The sequence below is a fragment of the Melopsittacus undulatus genome, chromosome Z (assembly GCF_012275295.1).
Source record: "Melopsittacus undulatus isolate bMelUnd1 chromosome Z, bMelUnd1.mat.Z, whole genome shotgun sequence".
NCBI classification, from domain to species: domain Eukaryota; kingdom Metazoa; phylum Chordata; class Aves; order Psittaciformes; family Psittaculidae; genus Melopsittacus; species Melopsittacus undulatus.
The window spans coordinates 82,698,976-82,716,685 of NC_047557.1; the positions used below are offsets into that span (position 1 = coordinate 82,698,976).

The 17,710-nt window shown below is 45.6% G+C and overlaps 1 protein-coding gene across 1 annotated transcript; it reads right to left on the reverse strand.

The window, feature by feature from the left end:
• Nucleotides 1–1,845: 1,845 nt before the first annotated feature.
• On the reverse strand, nucleotides 1,846–15,723 carry LOC101870345 (purine nucleoside phosphorylase). The gene is made up of 6 exons (XM_013129798.3): nucleotides 15,591–15,723; nucleotides 12,596–12,765; nucleotides 12,214–12,317; nucleotides 10,851–11,026; nucleotides 7,241–7,431; nucleotides 1,846–5,852 (listed from the first exon to the last, which is right to left on the reverse strand). The coding sequence occupies exons 1-6, from the start codon at nucleotides 15,611–15,613 to the stop codon at nucleotides 5,635–5,637; spliced, it is 882 nt and encodes a 293-aa protein (XP_012985252.2). The 5' UTR covers nucleotides 15,614–15,723; the 3' UTR covers nucleotides 1,846–5,634.
• Nucleotides 15,724–17,710: the final 1,987 nt, after the last annotated feature.

Sequence of the window (17,710 nt, forward strand, 5' to 3'; positions counted from 1 at the left end):
GACACTGGGGTGCCGGGACACTCAGACACCGAACAGCAGCACCGCGGAGCGGGGGGACGACAAACACCGGGACAGTGGGACAACTTCACCTGGCAGGGTAGACGGGACTGGGACACCGGCATCGCTACGGGGGCAGGCATAGGGACACCTGGACAGCACCTCTCACTGTGCAAGCAGCCGGCTCCCTGCCCTGCCTTCTCTCCTACCCCTGTCCTATGTCACCTGCTCTGCCCAATGTCACCTACCTCTGTACTGACACCTAGCCCTGCCTTGTCAACCTGCCCTGCCACCTCCTCCTGGTGCCTGTCACTCCATCCCTTCCCCAAGTCCCTCCATATCTTCCTAAGCCACCCAGCCCTGCCCATATCACCCACTCCTCACCCCCATCACACAGCCCTACCCCTGCCACCACATCTGTTCCCTGTGTCACTGCATTTGTGTGCCTTGTCACTGTCCCCCAGGCTCCTGACAGCAGCTTCATGGACCATGATCTGCTGGTCCCAGCAGGATGAGCAGGGCAGAGGCAGTGCCACCAAGGGACCATACGATGGCCACAGCAGGGCTATCAACCCCAACCCATGGCTGGGGCGAGGACACAGAGCTAGAACACCACCCCCAGGACATTCCCCCGTCGTTCGGAGAAAAACCCAAGGAGCACGCAGATCAAGGTTTTGCCATTCCTATTGGAGGGTGTTTCCTTGGAGGGATGGGAGCAATGCTCAGCCTCAAAAGGGACTTTTCTCACCCTGGCTCCCAGTTCATGGGGGAACTTCTTTTCCCAAGTTTTCCCAGCTGTCAGGGAAATTTCCAGGTCCAAGCAAACAGCCACATTTGAGGTTTGTCACCGGCTCCAGTGCAGCCTGCCCAAGGCAAGCGTTGCCATGGCTACGGGGGGGGGGGTCGGAGGGAACTGATAAATCCGGATCCAGTGTGAAGGCTCAGCCGATGGAAGTGCTTCAGGGATGTAACTGGATGCAGGGATATAATTGGCAGCAGGCAGCTGCTGTAGTACCAGCGCTGGTGCCTCTCGGCTGGGAGAAAACGGGGTGCTTGGTGCTCCCTTAGTGTCAGAGGGTGCAGGCTTGGAGAGTGTAAGGGCTCACTGCCACGGAGGTGGCCCCAGGCCTCAGTCTAACACCACAGGGAGCTGGAGCAGAGCAGGATGCCTGACTCTGGGTATAGGAGGAGAGCTATGCTGGGACAAAGAGCAATGGGATGGCTCCTTCTTCCTGCACAGCACAGCCTTCAAGCACACACAGAGACACTCAAAGGGTGTACTAGATATTCAGCTGACATTTACTGAAGTCTGGCATGGAGATGAGCTCCCAGATCTTCTATTTTTTTATTATTGGAGCATGATTTTCCCCAGCAGAACTCATTGCTTTGCTGTCTCACTCCCTCCAGAGCAAAGTTTTCCTGGAGCTGAGGGTAGACACTCACTGCCACTGCACGGTTTAGGGACATGTCCCCAGCTGTGCTTGGGAAGGGGAGAGAAGGTGCACAGGGGTCCCCAGTACTGGTCCATCACCCAGTCTGGAGGGAGCAGAGCCCCAACCCATAGCAGGGGCCGCTCTGGGTCAACAACCCATCACAATCACGTTGCTCCAGGACACACAATTCTGCTGACGATGACCAGAAGTTGCTTCAATTTGACACCTAGAAGCCTGCCATCTCCCTGCATGGGTGTTCAGGCATAGCCAGCGGCAGGAGAGGATGTCCTCTCTGCTGAAGAACAGGCTGGATGGTTTCCTGCAGCATTCACCTGTGTCCTGGCTCTTAAACCAGCTCCTAACTGTAAGTGCCATCAGATTTTGGAAAGAACAGACTATTTTACTTCTTCCAGTGTCAGGCTTTAATTCAGCAACAACCGAGACCATCTCACTGCTGTGCCCTGCATTGCTCCCCCTTGCTCTGCCTATTCAGCGTGGCAGGGAAGAGCTTAATTTTTTCCAGCATATGAAATACCAGCAGTGAAAATCTTAAGCTTTTGAAAAGAACAAAAAATAACCCCAAACCCAAAATATCTCACCACCATAGCAGAAACCCCTTGGTTCAACTGTAGGTTTTCAGTAAAGAGAAACCTCTAAGGAAATTTTGGTTACTTGAAGCTTAGCATATGTTCAGTTGCTGAGCTGAGAAAGCTTTTAAAAATTGTGTTATCTTTCTGGTTTGCCTTTATGTAGAAAAGAGTGCAAATGTGAAAAAATAAAGCCTGGGAAACCAAGCCTAGCAAAGGAAACAGGATGGATCTCACAGTAACATCTTTTAGGGAGATTGCAGGGCTGTTTCTCAGATAACAACAGATTTTTACTTAAAAACACATGGGTGAGGGACCTGGGGGGATATAGTCTGGGGAAGGCTCAGAGGGGACCTTATTGCTCTCTACAGCTGCCTGAAAGGAGGTTGTTATGAGATGGAGGTCCGTCTCTTCTCCCACGTAACAAGGGATAGGACAAGAGGAAACAGCCCCAAGCTGCACCAGGGGAGGTTTAGACTGGAGACAAAGAAAAAATTCTCCTGCAAGGGTGCTCAGGCATTGGAATAGGCTGCACAAGGCAGTGGTAGAGTCACCATCCCTGGAAGTGCTTACAAACCATGCAGATGATGCCTCTTGTGACATGGCTTAGTGGGGTCCTGGCAGTGCTGGGGAATTGTTGGACTTGATCTTAAAGGTCTTTTCCAACCTGGTTGATTCTGTGGTTGGATTAAGAGTATCTCCAAAGCCAGATGATCCCTTTCTCCCCCTAAACCATGGCAAGACCCCTTCCAAAGTACCCAGGGTATCTTCCATTTCATTTACAGGGATAAAATCGGGATGTTCATGCAGAGTTTGAACTGTACAAGTTGCCCTTGCACAGCAGAAAGAGCCCTCAAGTGTTTAAGAGTTGAAATGCTATTTACAAAATAGTTCTTCTAAAGCAGACACAATTTTCCAAAGATTTCATCACAGGGCAATGTTCAGGTCAAGTTTTCAGCTGTATTTAAGTTGTATTTGTGTACAAGTGCATGGTATGGGTTCCACACTGCCTCTGGCACAGCTGGAGCAGACCCAGCAGACCAAAAGCAGGTGCTGAGCTCCTCATCAGTGCAACAGTGGATGTTTTGGATGCTTCCCTTCACACTGCAGTCCAGCCTGACTGGATAATGAATGGAGGCTGCTCAAATCCCAGCCTGCTCTCTAGCTGCACAGCTGCCTTCCACTCAGCCTTCAGAGACTCTGCATTTACCACGTATTAAATTAATATGAAGCACCATTTTCTAGGAACGGGAAATTACTTGCTCTCTCTCTATTCTGTAACAAGTCCATACTGGAAACAAGTCTGAAAAGGGAGCAGGTAGAACTGGATCCTTTTTGCTCTGCACATCTGCCACTTTTCGTATTTCACTGCTTTCACAACCACTATTGAGGAGCATTTCAGTGCTGCTAGATCTGAAAAACTTTATGGAAAAAAGAGGTGGACTTTCTTTTCCTCCACGTACTACCACCAAAGGTCTGGTCCCTGAGACTGTCTCGACAGTCAAACCCACCGAATAGGAAGAGCTGCTGTCTCAGAGGGTTCCTCCAAATGCCAGGAGCTGCTGAGTCAAGTTACTTGGCTAGTGAGTAGAGGACAGGCAAGGAATATTTCCCCTTCACAAGTCCTCAAGACCAGTCTGGGCAGATTCTTGTTGGGTCTGAGCACAGGTAGCCCTGTGCTCAGGGAATAGAGTGGCCAGCCCAAGGTTTCTCCTGTACCTGAAGTGCTATCATTTAATGAAAAACAGGCATGGCACAACTCTATTCCTCCTGGAGGCAATATCTGCATTGTTAATACAACAGCCCACACTACTAATTGCAGCATAAAGGCTTCAAGCAAATATGCATCTGGAATAAAAACTCACCAGGCCACAGTGCCCTAAAGTAATGTCACAGAAGGCTGAAGGCTGTGATGGAGAGCAAAGTATCGGTGGTAAACAACTGATCAGCTAAATTTAGGAAGGCAAACTGGAGCTCTCCATGACCAGTTAGGTGTCTTCAGTTTGGATCACTGTGTCAGCTGAAAACATTTAGCTATGACAGTGATGGGCTTTACAGAGAGCTCCAAGACAAATGAAGAGAAAAATGTTACCTAATAATTACAGTCACTGTTTTACATCCAGCTGTATCCAAAGCTACAACAATGACTAACACACTGTCCTGGTGCTATTCACCTTTCCTTGATAGACCATCACCACGCTGGTAAAAAAGATAATGGTGGCCTCTCCTGTTTGTCATTTACTCACTGCTAGGCTCAATTTCTCCAAGTAAGTGGACTGGGATGATCAGAAAGGTACCATACCTGTTCCAAAATAATTCCCACTGCAATCTCACATCACTAAACCCCACAAACAATTGGTGCTCCAACACAAACCTGGTGCTTCAGGGACTGCAGCAGGGCAAAGCTGGGGTGGAACACTGGATCAAACTGATCTCTGCTTTGAGACACCAAAAGGTAACTGGTATCCAGTGCAAGTGGCTCAAGCTGCTGATCTCCAAGGCATTCAGAAACAGAAGGAACAAAGCCAGGCCAAGCTGGACCTGGATCCTGTTTCCAGCTTGGCCAATTTTACATGGTGCATGGATAAGTCATGCTGCTTTCACCCCATTTAAAAAGGGGTAACAAGGCCCAAACTGGAGCAGAGAGGTGTGAGGTGATGCTGGCAGCAGGCTCTGATGGCCAGTCATGAAGAGCCAAGAAGAGGGTAAAGAGAGGGCTTTTGGGGGAGGCCTTCTGGGATGGAAAGGGAACACCAACCCACACATGGCGATGCAGTGTTTTCCCAAGCTGGAAAATCATCTGCAATTATAGAATCATAGGATGGTTTGGTCTGGAAAGGACCTTGAGATCACCTAGTTCCAATTTCCTGCCATGGGCAGGGATGCCTCACACTAGACCATGTCACCTTAAGGGTCTGTCCAGCCTGGCCTTGAACACTGCCAGGGGTGAGGCATTCACCACTTCTTTGGGCAACCAGAGCCAGGGCCTAACCATCTTTACAGTAAATAACTTTTTCCTTATATCTAACTTGAACTTACCCTGTTTAAGTGTAAATATATTACCCCTTGTCCTGTTGCTGCGGTCACCGACAGAAGAATCCCTTCTGCAGCATCCTTCACCTGCTTTGCAGCATAGCTTGTATCCAGGTCCTCATCCAATACTCAGTCTTTATGTGGTCTTCCACTGGCTTCAGATCAGGCCCTACTAAAGCATGCCCAGCACGCACCAAGCCTTGTGACCAGCTCTCAATCCAGCCCATGACATAGGTGGAGCAAGGAGGATGCTGTGCTGAGAGAGGCAGTCCCATGGGCTAGAAACACCAAACAGCTCTGCAACAGAATGATACGGGAGCTTGAACTCACAGCACCAAGGGGCTCATTGCTGATGTGGGCTTGGGAATCTGCCAGAGGTCCAACTTTGTGTCCCAGAAAGCCATTTTGATCACTGGCTACTAACAAAGGGATCAATCTGGCAAAATGCAAAGCAAGCCTCTGCACCTGAACAGCTAAAGCACAGGTACAAGGATCAACAGGTCTATTCAATATCAAACAATAGTCTCACCAACACCATGTGCTAGTGTTCACACATTAGAATACAAATGACAAAAAGGTGGAGGTCACAAAGGGTTTGTGCTTTCCCCCAGTTTGCCAAGGAGGCGTGTGACCAGTTTCTGCAAGACTTCAGCCCGGACCATTGAGATGCGCAGCACTTCCTCATGGTTGGCTTTCTCTTGACTGTTGTAGCTCATCACCACTTTGTTTGTGATGAGGGAGATCCCAAGAATGCGGAGGCCACAGTGCCTGGCTACAATTACTTCTGGGATGGTGCTCATGCCTATGGTAGGAGAGAAAAGGACCATAATGAGGCAGGATTTCCACCAAACCAAGATCTCTCTAAGGCTGCACACCACAATCCTACCTACAGCACATGCCCTTGTCTCATATACCTCCAGCTCGCTGATTCTGAGCTATGTAACGCATAAAGGCTGCAATAGCTGCAGCACTACAGGTAAAGCCCTACTCAGCTCAAGAAACCTCAAATATCTGATTTCTATGAGCTACATCTCTCTCCCAAGATGTGAGAGACTGCCTGCAGCCTTGCTAAGAGAAATACTGATGGGCTGTGTCATTTGGTTCTTCTTCAGCTCAAAAAGCCACCACAAATAAGCCTCTGTGGGAAGCTGAGCTCCCTTCTTCAACAAATCTGCAGATATTAATGACCAATCCATTCCATGAGCCAGGGGTCAAGCTGGAGGAATCATATGGATCTTGTGAAATACCCTATCCACACCTGCAGTCCTGCGGCCAGCTCTGGGGCAGCAACACAAGAGGGACATGGAGCTGTTTGAGCAAGTCCATAGGAAGCCACGGAAATGCCCAGGGCTGAAGCAGCTCTGTTCTGGAGCCAGGCTGAGAGAGCTGGGCTGGTTCAGCCTGGAGAAGAGAAGGCTCCTTAAGGGGAGACCTTAGAGCAGCTCCAGTGCTTAAAGGGACTACAAGAAATCTGTAGAGGGGCTTTGGACAAGGGCCTGTAGGAACAGGAGAAGGGGAAATGGCTTTAACCTGACAGAGGGGAGACTAAGATGAGATCTTAGGCAGAAGTTCTTCCCTGTGAGGGTGCTGAGGCCCTGGCACAGGTTGCCCAGAGAAGCTGTGGCTGCCCCATCCCTGGCAGTGTTCAAGGCCAGCTTGGACAGGGCTTGGAGCCTAGTGGAAAGTGTCCCTGCCTGTGGCAGGGGGTTGGAACTGGATGAGCTTTAAGCTCCCTTCCAACCTAAACTATTCTAGGGTTCTATGATCTTCTTACATTCCATACCTGGGGTTGGGAAGATATCCCTAATTCCCATTCCTAAACAACCAAGACTTACAGAGGGTTGCTTTGTAGGGAAGGGACACAGTGAAAATCTTTAGTATCAGGATTAAAAAAAAAAAGAACATGACTATTTCAGATTGGGCCCACTCAGTCCTGCTGAATTTGAGCCATCTGAGCACAGGAAATAAAACAACATCATGCTTGGATCCCTGTCCTGGGCAGCCATAAGCATAGGGGCTTATTGCAGATCCACCCTGGGAGCTGCACTAAGACACTGCAAAACTAGGCAGAAACACAGAGCTCATTCTCTGAGCACAGGATACTTAGAGAGCCAAGACGAAAAAACTCAGTGTCAAGCAGAATTGTTCAATCCATGTGCCCAAACAACTTTCCCAGCCCAGGCATCTTACCTACAGCATCTGCTCCCAGTGCCTGCAGCACACGGCACTCAGCAATGGTTTCATAGGAGGGACCAGCCAGCTGGCAGTACACTCCTTCTTGGGTGAAGCTCACAAAGCCCAGCTCCTGAGCACTCTCCATTGCCATGACAAGCAGGTCATGTTCATAAGCACCTGACATGCAGGGAAATCTCACTCCAAACCTACAAATCAGGAAAGGGCACAGCCATGAGACATTGTTACTGCTACCTTCCCTCCATCAGAGTTCCTGGATGCTCATCTTTTAGAGAAGTGGGAAATGTAAAGGGCAGACCTGCCATGGATACAATCTCTCTCATTCCAGCTTTACTATCAGGTAATTTTGCCATCATGGCATTCCTCCTAGATCTAATCACTCGAAACACTCAGTGTGAGGAGGTTATGACTGTTGGAATGTCTGGCACTGCTTTCCTACTGCACCAACCCTGCTGGAATGGTCTTCCAAAAGGCTTCCATCTCCAGGGAGCACTGATGGCTAGTTTTCTCTTCCCAATAACTGCCCATGGTGGCTTTCAAACCTTGTTCATGAGACAGATGCTGCTCTTTTCTTCTCCTGCACAGGAGCTTGCAGACAGGGTACCTGTAGCACCAAGGCACAGAAAACAGTCCAGTGAAAGGGTTTAAGCAGGGCCTGATGGAGTATCAGTTACCACAATTAGGACTCATGGCAGCAAACAGCTACATAACCAGGCTCACAGCAGGGACGTCCTGTACCACAGCAGCAAGGGCTGTCCTGTCCCCACACTGACAGCCATGTGCTTGAAACAAAGGATCGGATGCACTGGACAAATCAGATGAGATCTGGATGTTTCCCCTGTACTGTCTACATCAGACCAGTTTGAAGGGTCTTCAAGGAAAGGTTTTCTTTGGAAGATGAATGAAGTTTCATAGTCAGAAAATACATCCCAGGAAAGAGCATCCACTTCTGCATTTGATTCCTGGCATAACAAAATCACACCAAGCACAAGCTTGGAAACTTCTTTAGGATGGAAGTACAATCCAATTGCCCATTTGAGATGCCCATACCGAGTATATATTCATCCTGTAGGTCTTACATTGCACTTGCCAGCCCCAGAGAATGGGTATGAGATACTCAGCAGAATGTCAGATGGTTTTAGATGTCTGTGTTTAGACTGCCGCATCCCATTTGGAGTGTCATACCTTGTAAGGAAATGGAAAGAGAAGCACATGTTGGAGCTCCAAGGCCACATTTTAGGTAGCCTCCATCCTGTGCTACAAGGCTGGGTCTTTCGCTTCCTTTGGGTCTTTAGATGACAGCTCAGTCCTGCTCCTGAGTGAATCCTACAAATGATGCAAGGAGAGCAGAAATACATGGCAAAGACTGACATGCTGCTGCTGAGGAAATCTAGAAAATAAGCTCCCAGCCATGTTCACCAATCCAGTTCCATAGGAGTGGACCAGTCACTTGTCTGGGCTATGTTTCCATATTTTCCCAGCTGAATTTTTAGGGCAGTAAGGTAGCTTGTTTTATATTTATATTAATTATTACATAAACAAAATAAAACTTTGCCATTTGGTCTGAGGTAGTAACTACTTATAACCATGAAAATAGCTTATCTTTCCTGAAAGAAGGCCAGCAATACAGAAGCCAGTCTCCAACTCATTAAAGTCAGCCCTCAGATTCTTGCGGTACATTCCCTTTCTACTTCATATTGTGTCTGGTTTTACTCTGTTGTACTTAAACCCTTCCTGGTAGCTGAGCTGGACTGGATTTTAGGAGAAGTTTGCTCTGCTAAAGCTCTGCAACACTTTGAAAGCTGATTCACAAAGACCTTTTTCCTATTTTGGTCAGGACAAAAGTCACCTTCCAGAGCACTGCAGTCTTCACGAGGAAGCTGCTTTGGAGAGGCAACACCACAGCTATGCTTCTTTTGAATGCTGTCCAGGTGTGATTGATTGGTATTTCTCCTCCTGTTTCACAGCAATTATGCAAGTCCAGACAGCTTTAAAAACTCCTCCATGTGGCCTCTGTGCTTTTTATCATTCTTTCCTTCAAACCATACAACACCTATGAAGATGTAAAGATGATCCTCTTCAGATGCGTACTGTTCTCTTGACATCTGAATCACAGAACAGTGTTTATCTCTGAGGCAGTTGCTAGCACCTTTCTTATTTCTTCAGAAGTAGGAACCAGCTCTGGCATTACATCCAGAAGGAACTGATTGTAAAAGGAAGCTAGGCAGACCACCTTGTTCTCGGACAGAACTTTTTGGAAGGAATCCAGGAAGGTCCAGTTACCTGCCCTGTAAATACACTCTTTTTACAAATGAAGGCAGCAACCCAATAACAGGTTTAACCATCTTGTTATTTAAGTTCACTCTTTTCTCATGAACTAGCACCTACTTCATCCATCCTCTGACTTCACACACCTGGCTTTCATCTGGCTTCTCTCCCTCCAGCTTGTTAGGAAATAATTCTTGCTATTCTTACCACCTTTTCACAGTCCAGCCTCTTTCCTTCCATAAAGCTCTTGACAGCCTTGGATCTTTCCTGCTTACATTTTGACTTCCCTGACATTTGATGTGCTCTCCTTTCCTCAGCCTGAGTCTCCAGTGGATGCATCTTCATGCTCTTTTTAGCCCCATTAGAGTGCCAAGGGGCTTCTTTTTGTAAACACTGGTCCATCTGTCCCCCTACTTATAACCATGTACTACCTCCCCCCCTCCCCGCACTGCTATGACCTTGAGGGTACTGGTTGACTTCCACCCTACCAGTCTGACAGGTGCCTTTGAAAGAGATTTTAGGATAATAGATTAATTCCGGCAAAGACCTCAAGGTCTTCTAGTCTAACCTTCTGCTATAAGCAACTTGTCTGGTGGCAACAGCAGTCCAGAGGTGAGGATGTGTCACAAGACCCTCTGTGCCCCATCCGTAGCTTAAAGATCCTACTACACAGCTACTATAGGAAACCGGATTTCCCTGCTGAACCAGCAGCAGGTCAATCTCAGATCTAGAGGTCTCTTATGAAGCTGACATGACAACTGCCTCTCAGACTGATGCCTCAGTGAATACATGTTAACAAAGACACCCCAGTTCAATGACCTGGCTATGAAGGCGGTTATCAGGATGTTTGGAATTTTTATCTTTGCTCTGAGATCAACTTACTGTCTGGCCTTTCTTGTATCAGTTCCATCACATCAGAAATGGTTGTTGGTACATGCAGGCTGGAGACTACAGTTCAGACTGCTCAATTATGAGGAATTAGCACAGAGAGGGACTGACAAGAAGAGACAGAAGCAGGTCTCTACAGCAGATGGTACAGCTGGCTATGTCAGTAGAGGGATCACAAGCCTTCTTTCGTAAAGCAAAACCTTCTGGAAGCTTGCTTATAAATTCCTTAGAGGCTTGCAAGAATAAGCAACAGCAAAGAAGGGTGCTTGGGGAAGGCAAGGGAGGTGACACAGCACACAAACATACTGCTTTTGCTGTAACTTTTCCCTTGTGTATACCTGGAACCACACTCTACATCTCCATAACACTTGCCAGCAGGCACAGCTGGCAGTCCTAGCCTGCACCCAGAGGAAGAAAGGATAAGTTGGCAGCAGAGCTGATGCTTTCTTACCTCTCATCGTTTGGCCCACGAAGTGGATTCTGCCCTCCCAAGCCAAACATGCTGATGTGATCTCTAATGAACATGATATCCCCCACTTGGAAGCTGGGATTCAGTCCCCCAGCAGCATTTGTGACAATCAAGATCTCCACCCCAAGGAGAAACAAGACCCTGATGGGAAAAGTCACCTGCAAGAGACAGAGGCATGTATGCCATGAGTCTCATAACTACTACATAGGTACTGCTACATCAGCATTATCACAAGTTATGGATAGCATTCATAATGCAGAGAAGGCTCTACATAAGGCTACAAGAAGACAAAACTTTCTCCAATTTTAAATATTGCTCTAATTTTAATAGAAAGTATTTTAGTGTTTTTTAAGCATACTAAAACCTGATTTTTAAATGAAAACCATTAAAATTCAAGCCCATATTTCCTTCAGTTTCATTAAGGTCAAATAAACATAGGACAAAAAAAATCAAGCCACAACAAAACCCTAACATGCAGATAGTTTTTCCTTGCTGCCAAGGTCTGGAAGAAATAAGTCCACTGTGCTGACTGAAGTAACTCCTTATGCACATGAACTTGTGCATAACTAGTAAACTCAACACTACAGCTCAATACTTTGTAATTGATAAACCAGCTTTTTACAGCACTGATGCCATTTTACAGGACTACAAAGTTTACATTAATTTCATTTTATTCACATGAATTCACTTCACTGACCTGCTTATTCAAAATTAAGAAACAATTGGGAACTGGAAAAAAAAAAAAAGAGAAGCTTGATTTCAAGGAATCAAGAAGGAATCAGGGTATCTGCTACCTCTGAAATGCTAACGGAGCTGTAAGTAGAAATATTTCCTAACTATGGATATCCCTTCTTTAAGAAATTAGTTAATTCTAATAGACAAACATGTCTTGATAAACTTAGTTTTGTGTCAAGTGCATTTAAAATAGTTTCTCCCCCCCACCAAAAAGCTGAGTGGTGCCAAGAATTACAGTTTATATCTGAATACAAACTGACCTCAGCCACAAGTAAAATCTCAAAACTACCAAAATAAAACAACAAACAATACTATCAGCCAATAAAACAAAATCTGCCTTGTCTGATATACCATTTTCCCCTAAATTATAGCAGGGCTAGCCACTCTGCATGGCTGCACATCAGCTTCACGTGGCAGAAGGTGCCTATCTCTTGGTTTGAGCTCATGGTTTCATTTTTTTTGGAGAAATCTCAAATCTAAGCACAATTACAAGAGCAATGTAAGTTCATTGTAAGAGGTAACCTCCTGCAGCTAGATATCAAAGCAAGCAGTCCCTTTTGCATCTTTTAGAGCACACCTCCCCATGTGGATGATTTCAAGGAGAACTCACCATGCTGACAGAGTACCCTTCATAATAGTGGAAACGTCCCTGCATACACACACAGGGCTGTCCATTCAGCTCCCCAAATACCAATCTGCCAAGATGCCCTGCAACTGGAAATTAATATTGCCATTTCAGTTAAAGGTCTCAAGGTCTTTGACTTTAGAAGCATTTGTCAATTGATGATTATGCATTACAGCAGGGCTAAGAGCTGAAAGTCAACTAAATATCACAGCACAGGAACATGTATTTTATTTTTTTACTGTGAACACACATTTCACGAGAGACCGGTTTGCAGACCAATACCAAGTGGTGCATGTTGACTAATCTTTCTGTAAGGCTGTTGCAGGCTGCTGATGCATAGGATTCTGACGCCCTGGAATGTACTAACCTGTGCTCCGTGGGAAGTGAGGGATGTCCTCATACAGAAAGACTGTCTTGTTATCCAACACATCAGCCAGGCCTCCCAGTCCAGATCCACAGATGATGGCAGTCTTTGGGCACTGGGCAGTGTGGGTACGCAACCAATCTGCTGTTTCCTTACACATCTCGTAGCTATTTCTGCAGAAGGAGAACAGGTCAGTGAGTCTATCAACTCATTCAAAGAACAAGCTTCAAAGGATAAGAGTCCTAGAAATCTGCAAAGAAAAAGAAGTTTCACTAAGAGTAAAATAATAGAGGCTTCATTGCTATCACTGGAGAGGTTTCACTTTTAATCTCACATTTTACTCCTGGCCACAGGCAAGCATTTGAATCCTTTTTACTAATTTCATTCTATAGTGCTTTCTTTCCGGGCTGGTACCACATATCAGACATTCACCTTCTCAAACCCTTGTGGTTTCAGTACAGAAGGCTGAACAGATTTTATTCATCCTCTCCCACAGGGTGGGTGGTGGGTCACACCCACAGTCTGATCTTTGTCGAGAGGCTCAATGAGATCAGCTTATGTAAACACAAGTGAAAACCAGGAATTGCACTCTTGGGCTTATGTTGTCTGATTTAAATGGGGGACTACTCAAACACCTTGGCAAAAAAATTGTCTTCCCCAGCACTGAGGCATACTGCTAGAAAGCAGGATAGAAGCTGGCATTGCACAACTGAGGGAGATAACTTCAATTTTTGTGCCGTTTTGAAACACGGTCAATAGCAGAATAATCCCATAATCCTGTTTCCAACAGAAAAACATAGATACTTTCCAAAAGGCAACACCAAGCTTGATTGCAAACTCTCCTTAAAAGCAAGGGCAGTGTCAGCATTTCTTGTTAGTGACTCAACATTACCACTGATGAGTAGAATCCATGACTCTATATGGTCAGAGTGAACCAACACAGGTAGGCACAGAATTTTCTCTGTACAAAAACTTCATCTGCTTATTAAGGAGTGAAAGAATCGGATACTTCAAGGCTGAAGGTAATGTAAAATTGACTGGAGATGCTGACAAGCTGTCATTTCATGAATGTTTCTTATTTTTGGAATCAAGTTTATTTCCAGAGGTGCAAACCTTGGTCATGTTGTGATTCTCCTGTCTGCAGCCCTACAGCACCTACAGGAAAGCTGTCAAAGTGCTGCTCCACACCTCAGAAGGATCTGACTGTCAATGTGCTACTGGTTCCTTTGACTGAAATATCAGCTATTCAAATAAAGGACCTCAATTCTACTCTTGTTTTATTTTCTTTATACTGACAAGGCAGGTAGTTACTCCACAGGCATCTTCTAGCTAAGTATTTTTTCATCTCTTAACTGTCTATCTCCTGCTCTAAGGCCTCTCCAATGCCTGATACGTCAAACTTGTGGTCCCTGTTACAAACTACAGTATCAACAATACCTGAGTATGTCATAAACCTGCAATCCACTGAGAAGAAATAACTTCCATAGGCATCACAAAATGAAGAGTAACACTTAGCTGAAATACTTGTCAAAAGAAAAGCCTGGAAATGAGGAAGTTTATTTAGCATAACATGCTGTTGAATTTGCCAAGTGTATGAGCAGCTCCTGAAATAAGCAAAAGCTATGAAAGTGACATTAATACAGACTGCACTTAACTGACTATATTATCCCTTCCTCCCAAGTAAAAGCGCTGAAAGAGCTTTACATACATTAATGAATGATTCCCACCAATTTCACTGTTGAATAACTGTCAGCCTTACTTAGAAATTAGAGGGAACCAAGGGAATTTAAATGTAACATCTGAGCATTTGATGTACCTGCAGCAGGCACCAGAACTGAATGAGGTCACCAGGATTTGCTCTTCCTCTTGATCAGTATTTTTAAGGTGCATACACCTTCGCAAAATAGCATTAAAGAAGAGATATTATTCCTGTATCCCCAGAAATTTTAGAAGTGTGGGATGAATCCCATTCAATGACTGCTGAAGACATTGGGATTGACTGAGCTGTGGCAGGTTTCATGGAAATACCTTTCCCTTCTAAACAGATTATGTTAAAATATTTCTTAACCAAAGCAGTAGAACTGCAGCTCTGTGTCACTCTCCCTGCCTGAAAAGAGCTTCAGCAGGCAGGCAGGGGCCTTGCAGAGCACTCTCCATCCCAAAAACATTGGGTACATCAGTGCTGAGAGCACAGTGATGTCAAAACTCATCTGCAGTGCCCTGCTTGCACTGCTTAGTTTTCAGAAATCTTCCAGATGCACAGCATCAAAAGGAACTGGCAGGCACAGATAATTTCTGAATGTGAAGAGATACCTGCTGCTCTAGAGGAACAGAGTGAAAGTTTGACCTGTGAGTCATCAAATGCAATGTTTAGGCTGGAACTGCAAGAACCTGAGGTTTATGCAAGCTTTTTGGCAGCCTGAATTAATACATGTAGCACAAAGCCCCCTATAGCTCCTCCGTCTCCAACAATGCACAGCTAATAACAGTGCTCACTTTGGATTAAATCACAGGATGAGCTGAAAACACAATCCCCTTTATTGTGATTGCTGTCATCCACTGCAGAAACACATCTGCTGCAAAAACACAGGACTGTCATCAATAATAGATCTTTTATGGCATGTAAAACCCCACCCTCATTATGCTTCCAGGATGGCTGAAAGCAAATCCATGTAGAAAGCAGACATATCCAAACAAAGAAAGCAAGCATTATGAGGGGGGCACACCACCATACATATATGGAGTGTATGTTTCTCCACACTACCACATTTACCTCTTCTGGGCCGTAACCTCTCCCAAGGTCACCTGCTCTGTGCTGTATTGCATAATACCACCACCTGACACAGGCAGACAGCCAGGCTCCTCCTCAATAATAAGATGTTTACTTATTGAGTGCCCAGTAGGAAGAAGAGGAAAACAAGCCAAGAAAAAGCCATGCAATTTCACCAGCCCCTTCTAGCTTGGATGTCTGTGCATCCCCTGTTTCACAGCACCTTACCTGTCTTCCTCAGCATAGGCCATCCTTCTCCTCCCTGGTTAACCAAAAGAAGGGGATGGTTGCTAGAACTAGAGCTGCAGGGGTTTATTTGACCAAAGAGCAGAAGCCAATTGAACCTGCAGAACTGCTGCTGTCTCTGGTGGTGAGGGGGGGAGGTGTGTCCCAGCTTCTCTCTGCTTTACCCTGAGCATCTCTAATCCCTGGGTAGGAGGGGCATGTTCAGGACATCTGCTTTTCCGGTTTCACTGCTCGTGACACGTATGTTCCAGAGCTCTGCAGAAAGCTTACATGCACACACATGCTTTATAATGCAGATTAAGACTGGAAAGTTCACATGTGCACACACACAACTTTCCAGCAGCCACCCAGAGAGGAGCAGCTGACAGTGGATCAGCATAGGTTTGTACATGCTTGCATCAACTAGGAGCCAGTGTGCAACAGGAGTCACCTGCTCCTTTGCAAGTCAAACCTCTGGGAGCACATTGAGAGCTCTGCCTGATAACCTGTACCTGCTACTACTGCACTGAGACACTTCCATAGCTCACATCTTCCCATTCTTTCATGGTAACGAGAGGTAATGTCCTATTAGCTTCCCCCATTTGGTTCCCCCTCCCTCACATTTAATTGCCTCATCCATTGCAAAAGAAAATACTGTAATGAGATATGTTAAACCTTTGTTCAGCTGATTGTATTATGGAAGACATGAAAAAAAATATCAGGGGCCTCACTATCTGCCTCTGTAGTTCTCACATTATTTCCTATGGAAACAAAGCTTAAAACACCCTTGTCATATGGGTCTGTCTGTGCAACAGCAACTGATCCTGACAGCTGATGTGAAGCACATTTTAGACAGCCACAGATGTTTCCAAGACAATTAATGCCAAAATAATTTCAAGAAGATCAGTGATGAGTAAACAGACCTTATGTGCCCCAGGTAAAAGGCTACAGCTACAGTATGCACTCACAGCTTACTAGATGCAGAAGGGACACACATGGCTAGAATTTATAGATATCCCAAGCAGAAAGAAAACCTCAATTAGAACTTGACAATTCTTAGGGCAAATCAGCCAGACAAAAAAAATTACAAAATCAGGCAGCACAAGTTTCACATCTCAATATTTCTTGTTACTTTCACTCATGCTTGCTTGTAAGTTTTTTAAGACCACATCAAACATTCCCTTGGCTGCCCCAGAAAACTTTCTCAGAGAACTTAAAATATAAACAAGGCAATAAATGCAGCAAGAAAAACCTGTGTATTTTGAGATATATACTTCATATTGGAAAGCAAAGATCCACACACTGAGGAACCCCTCAATGTCAGCACTGGTGGTAACCAGCAGGATTTAAACATCAAATTCTGCTCACCACAGGTATTTGCTGAAAGATACAACTGGCACCAAAGAAGCAGAAACTGGATTTAAATAGAAGCCTTAAGTGCACTTTCCCATCAAGTTCTTGAGCTTCTCCCTTTCCCCCTCATGTTTGCATTTCCACTTCTTATTTACTTTCTTTTGCAAAACTTTTAATGCCTTTTTCACAAAGATCGGCAGGTAGGAGAGCTGCCACTGCAGGAACCAGTGGTACATTGCTGCTCTGGCATGGTGCATTTTGCTTTCAGTTTGCTGGGGGCAGTGAAAATCAGAGGGTCTACTACTGCTCTATGAATCGTTTTCCCTTCTATGCCCTCTCTCTCATTCTATTTCTACCATGTTTCCCCTTATTTTTCAGATATACTCCTTTTTTATCATTCTCTCTTTCCTGTCTTTCTGAACCTTACTCATGTCCATTTCTGCCAGCTGCTACATGAACATTCTCCTTTTCCTTCAGCATCGTTTTTCTATACAAAATACAGCAGGCTGAGAGATGTTTAGGGTAGATTTAACTGCATCACATCCTGTGTCCAAAGATGCCCCACACCTCTTACCTTTCTACATGAGCCAATGTGCCAAAGTTGCTGTCACCCCAAGCAACACCTGTTCAAAGTCAGGGTCCCAGAACCACTTCCCAGCTCCCTCAAAGCCTTCTGCCCTCTGGAAAAGCATGTCCCTCTTGCCAGCACTCAGGGCTTCTTTGAAAGCCATTAAATTAAATGATAGAGCAATGTTAGGCCCTTAACATCG

Excerpts from the sequence above, each read along its gene's own strand:
- LOC101870345 (XM_013129798.3), bottom strand. The coding sequence starts at position 15,613 with ATGGCCTATGCTGAGGAAGACAG. Across the intron at positions 7,432-10,850 it reads CGTGGGCCAAACGATGAGAG|GTTTGGAGTGAGATTTCCCT; the intron begins GTAAGAAAGCAT and ends CCTGATTTGTAG. Across the intron at positions 5,853-7,240 it reads ACTGGGAGCAGATGCTGTAG|GCATGAGCACCATCCCAGAA; the intron begins GTAAGATGCCTG and ends CTCCTACCATAG.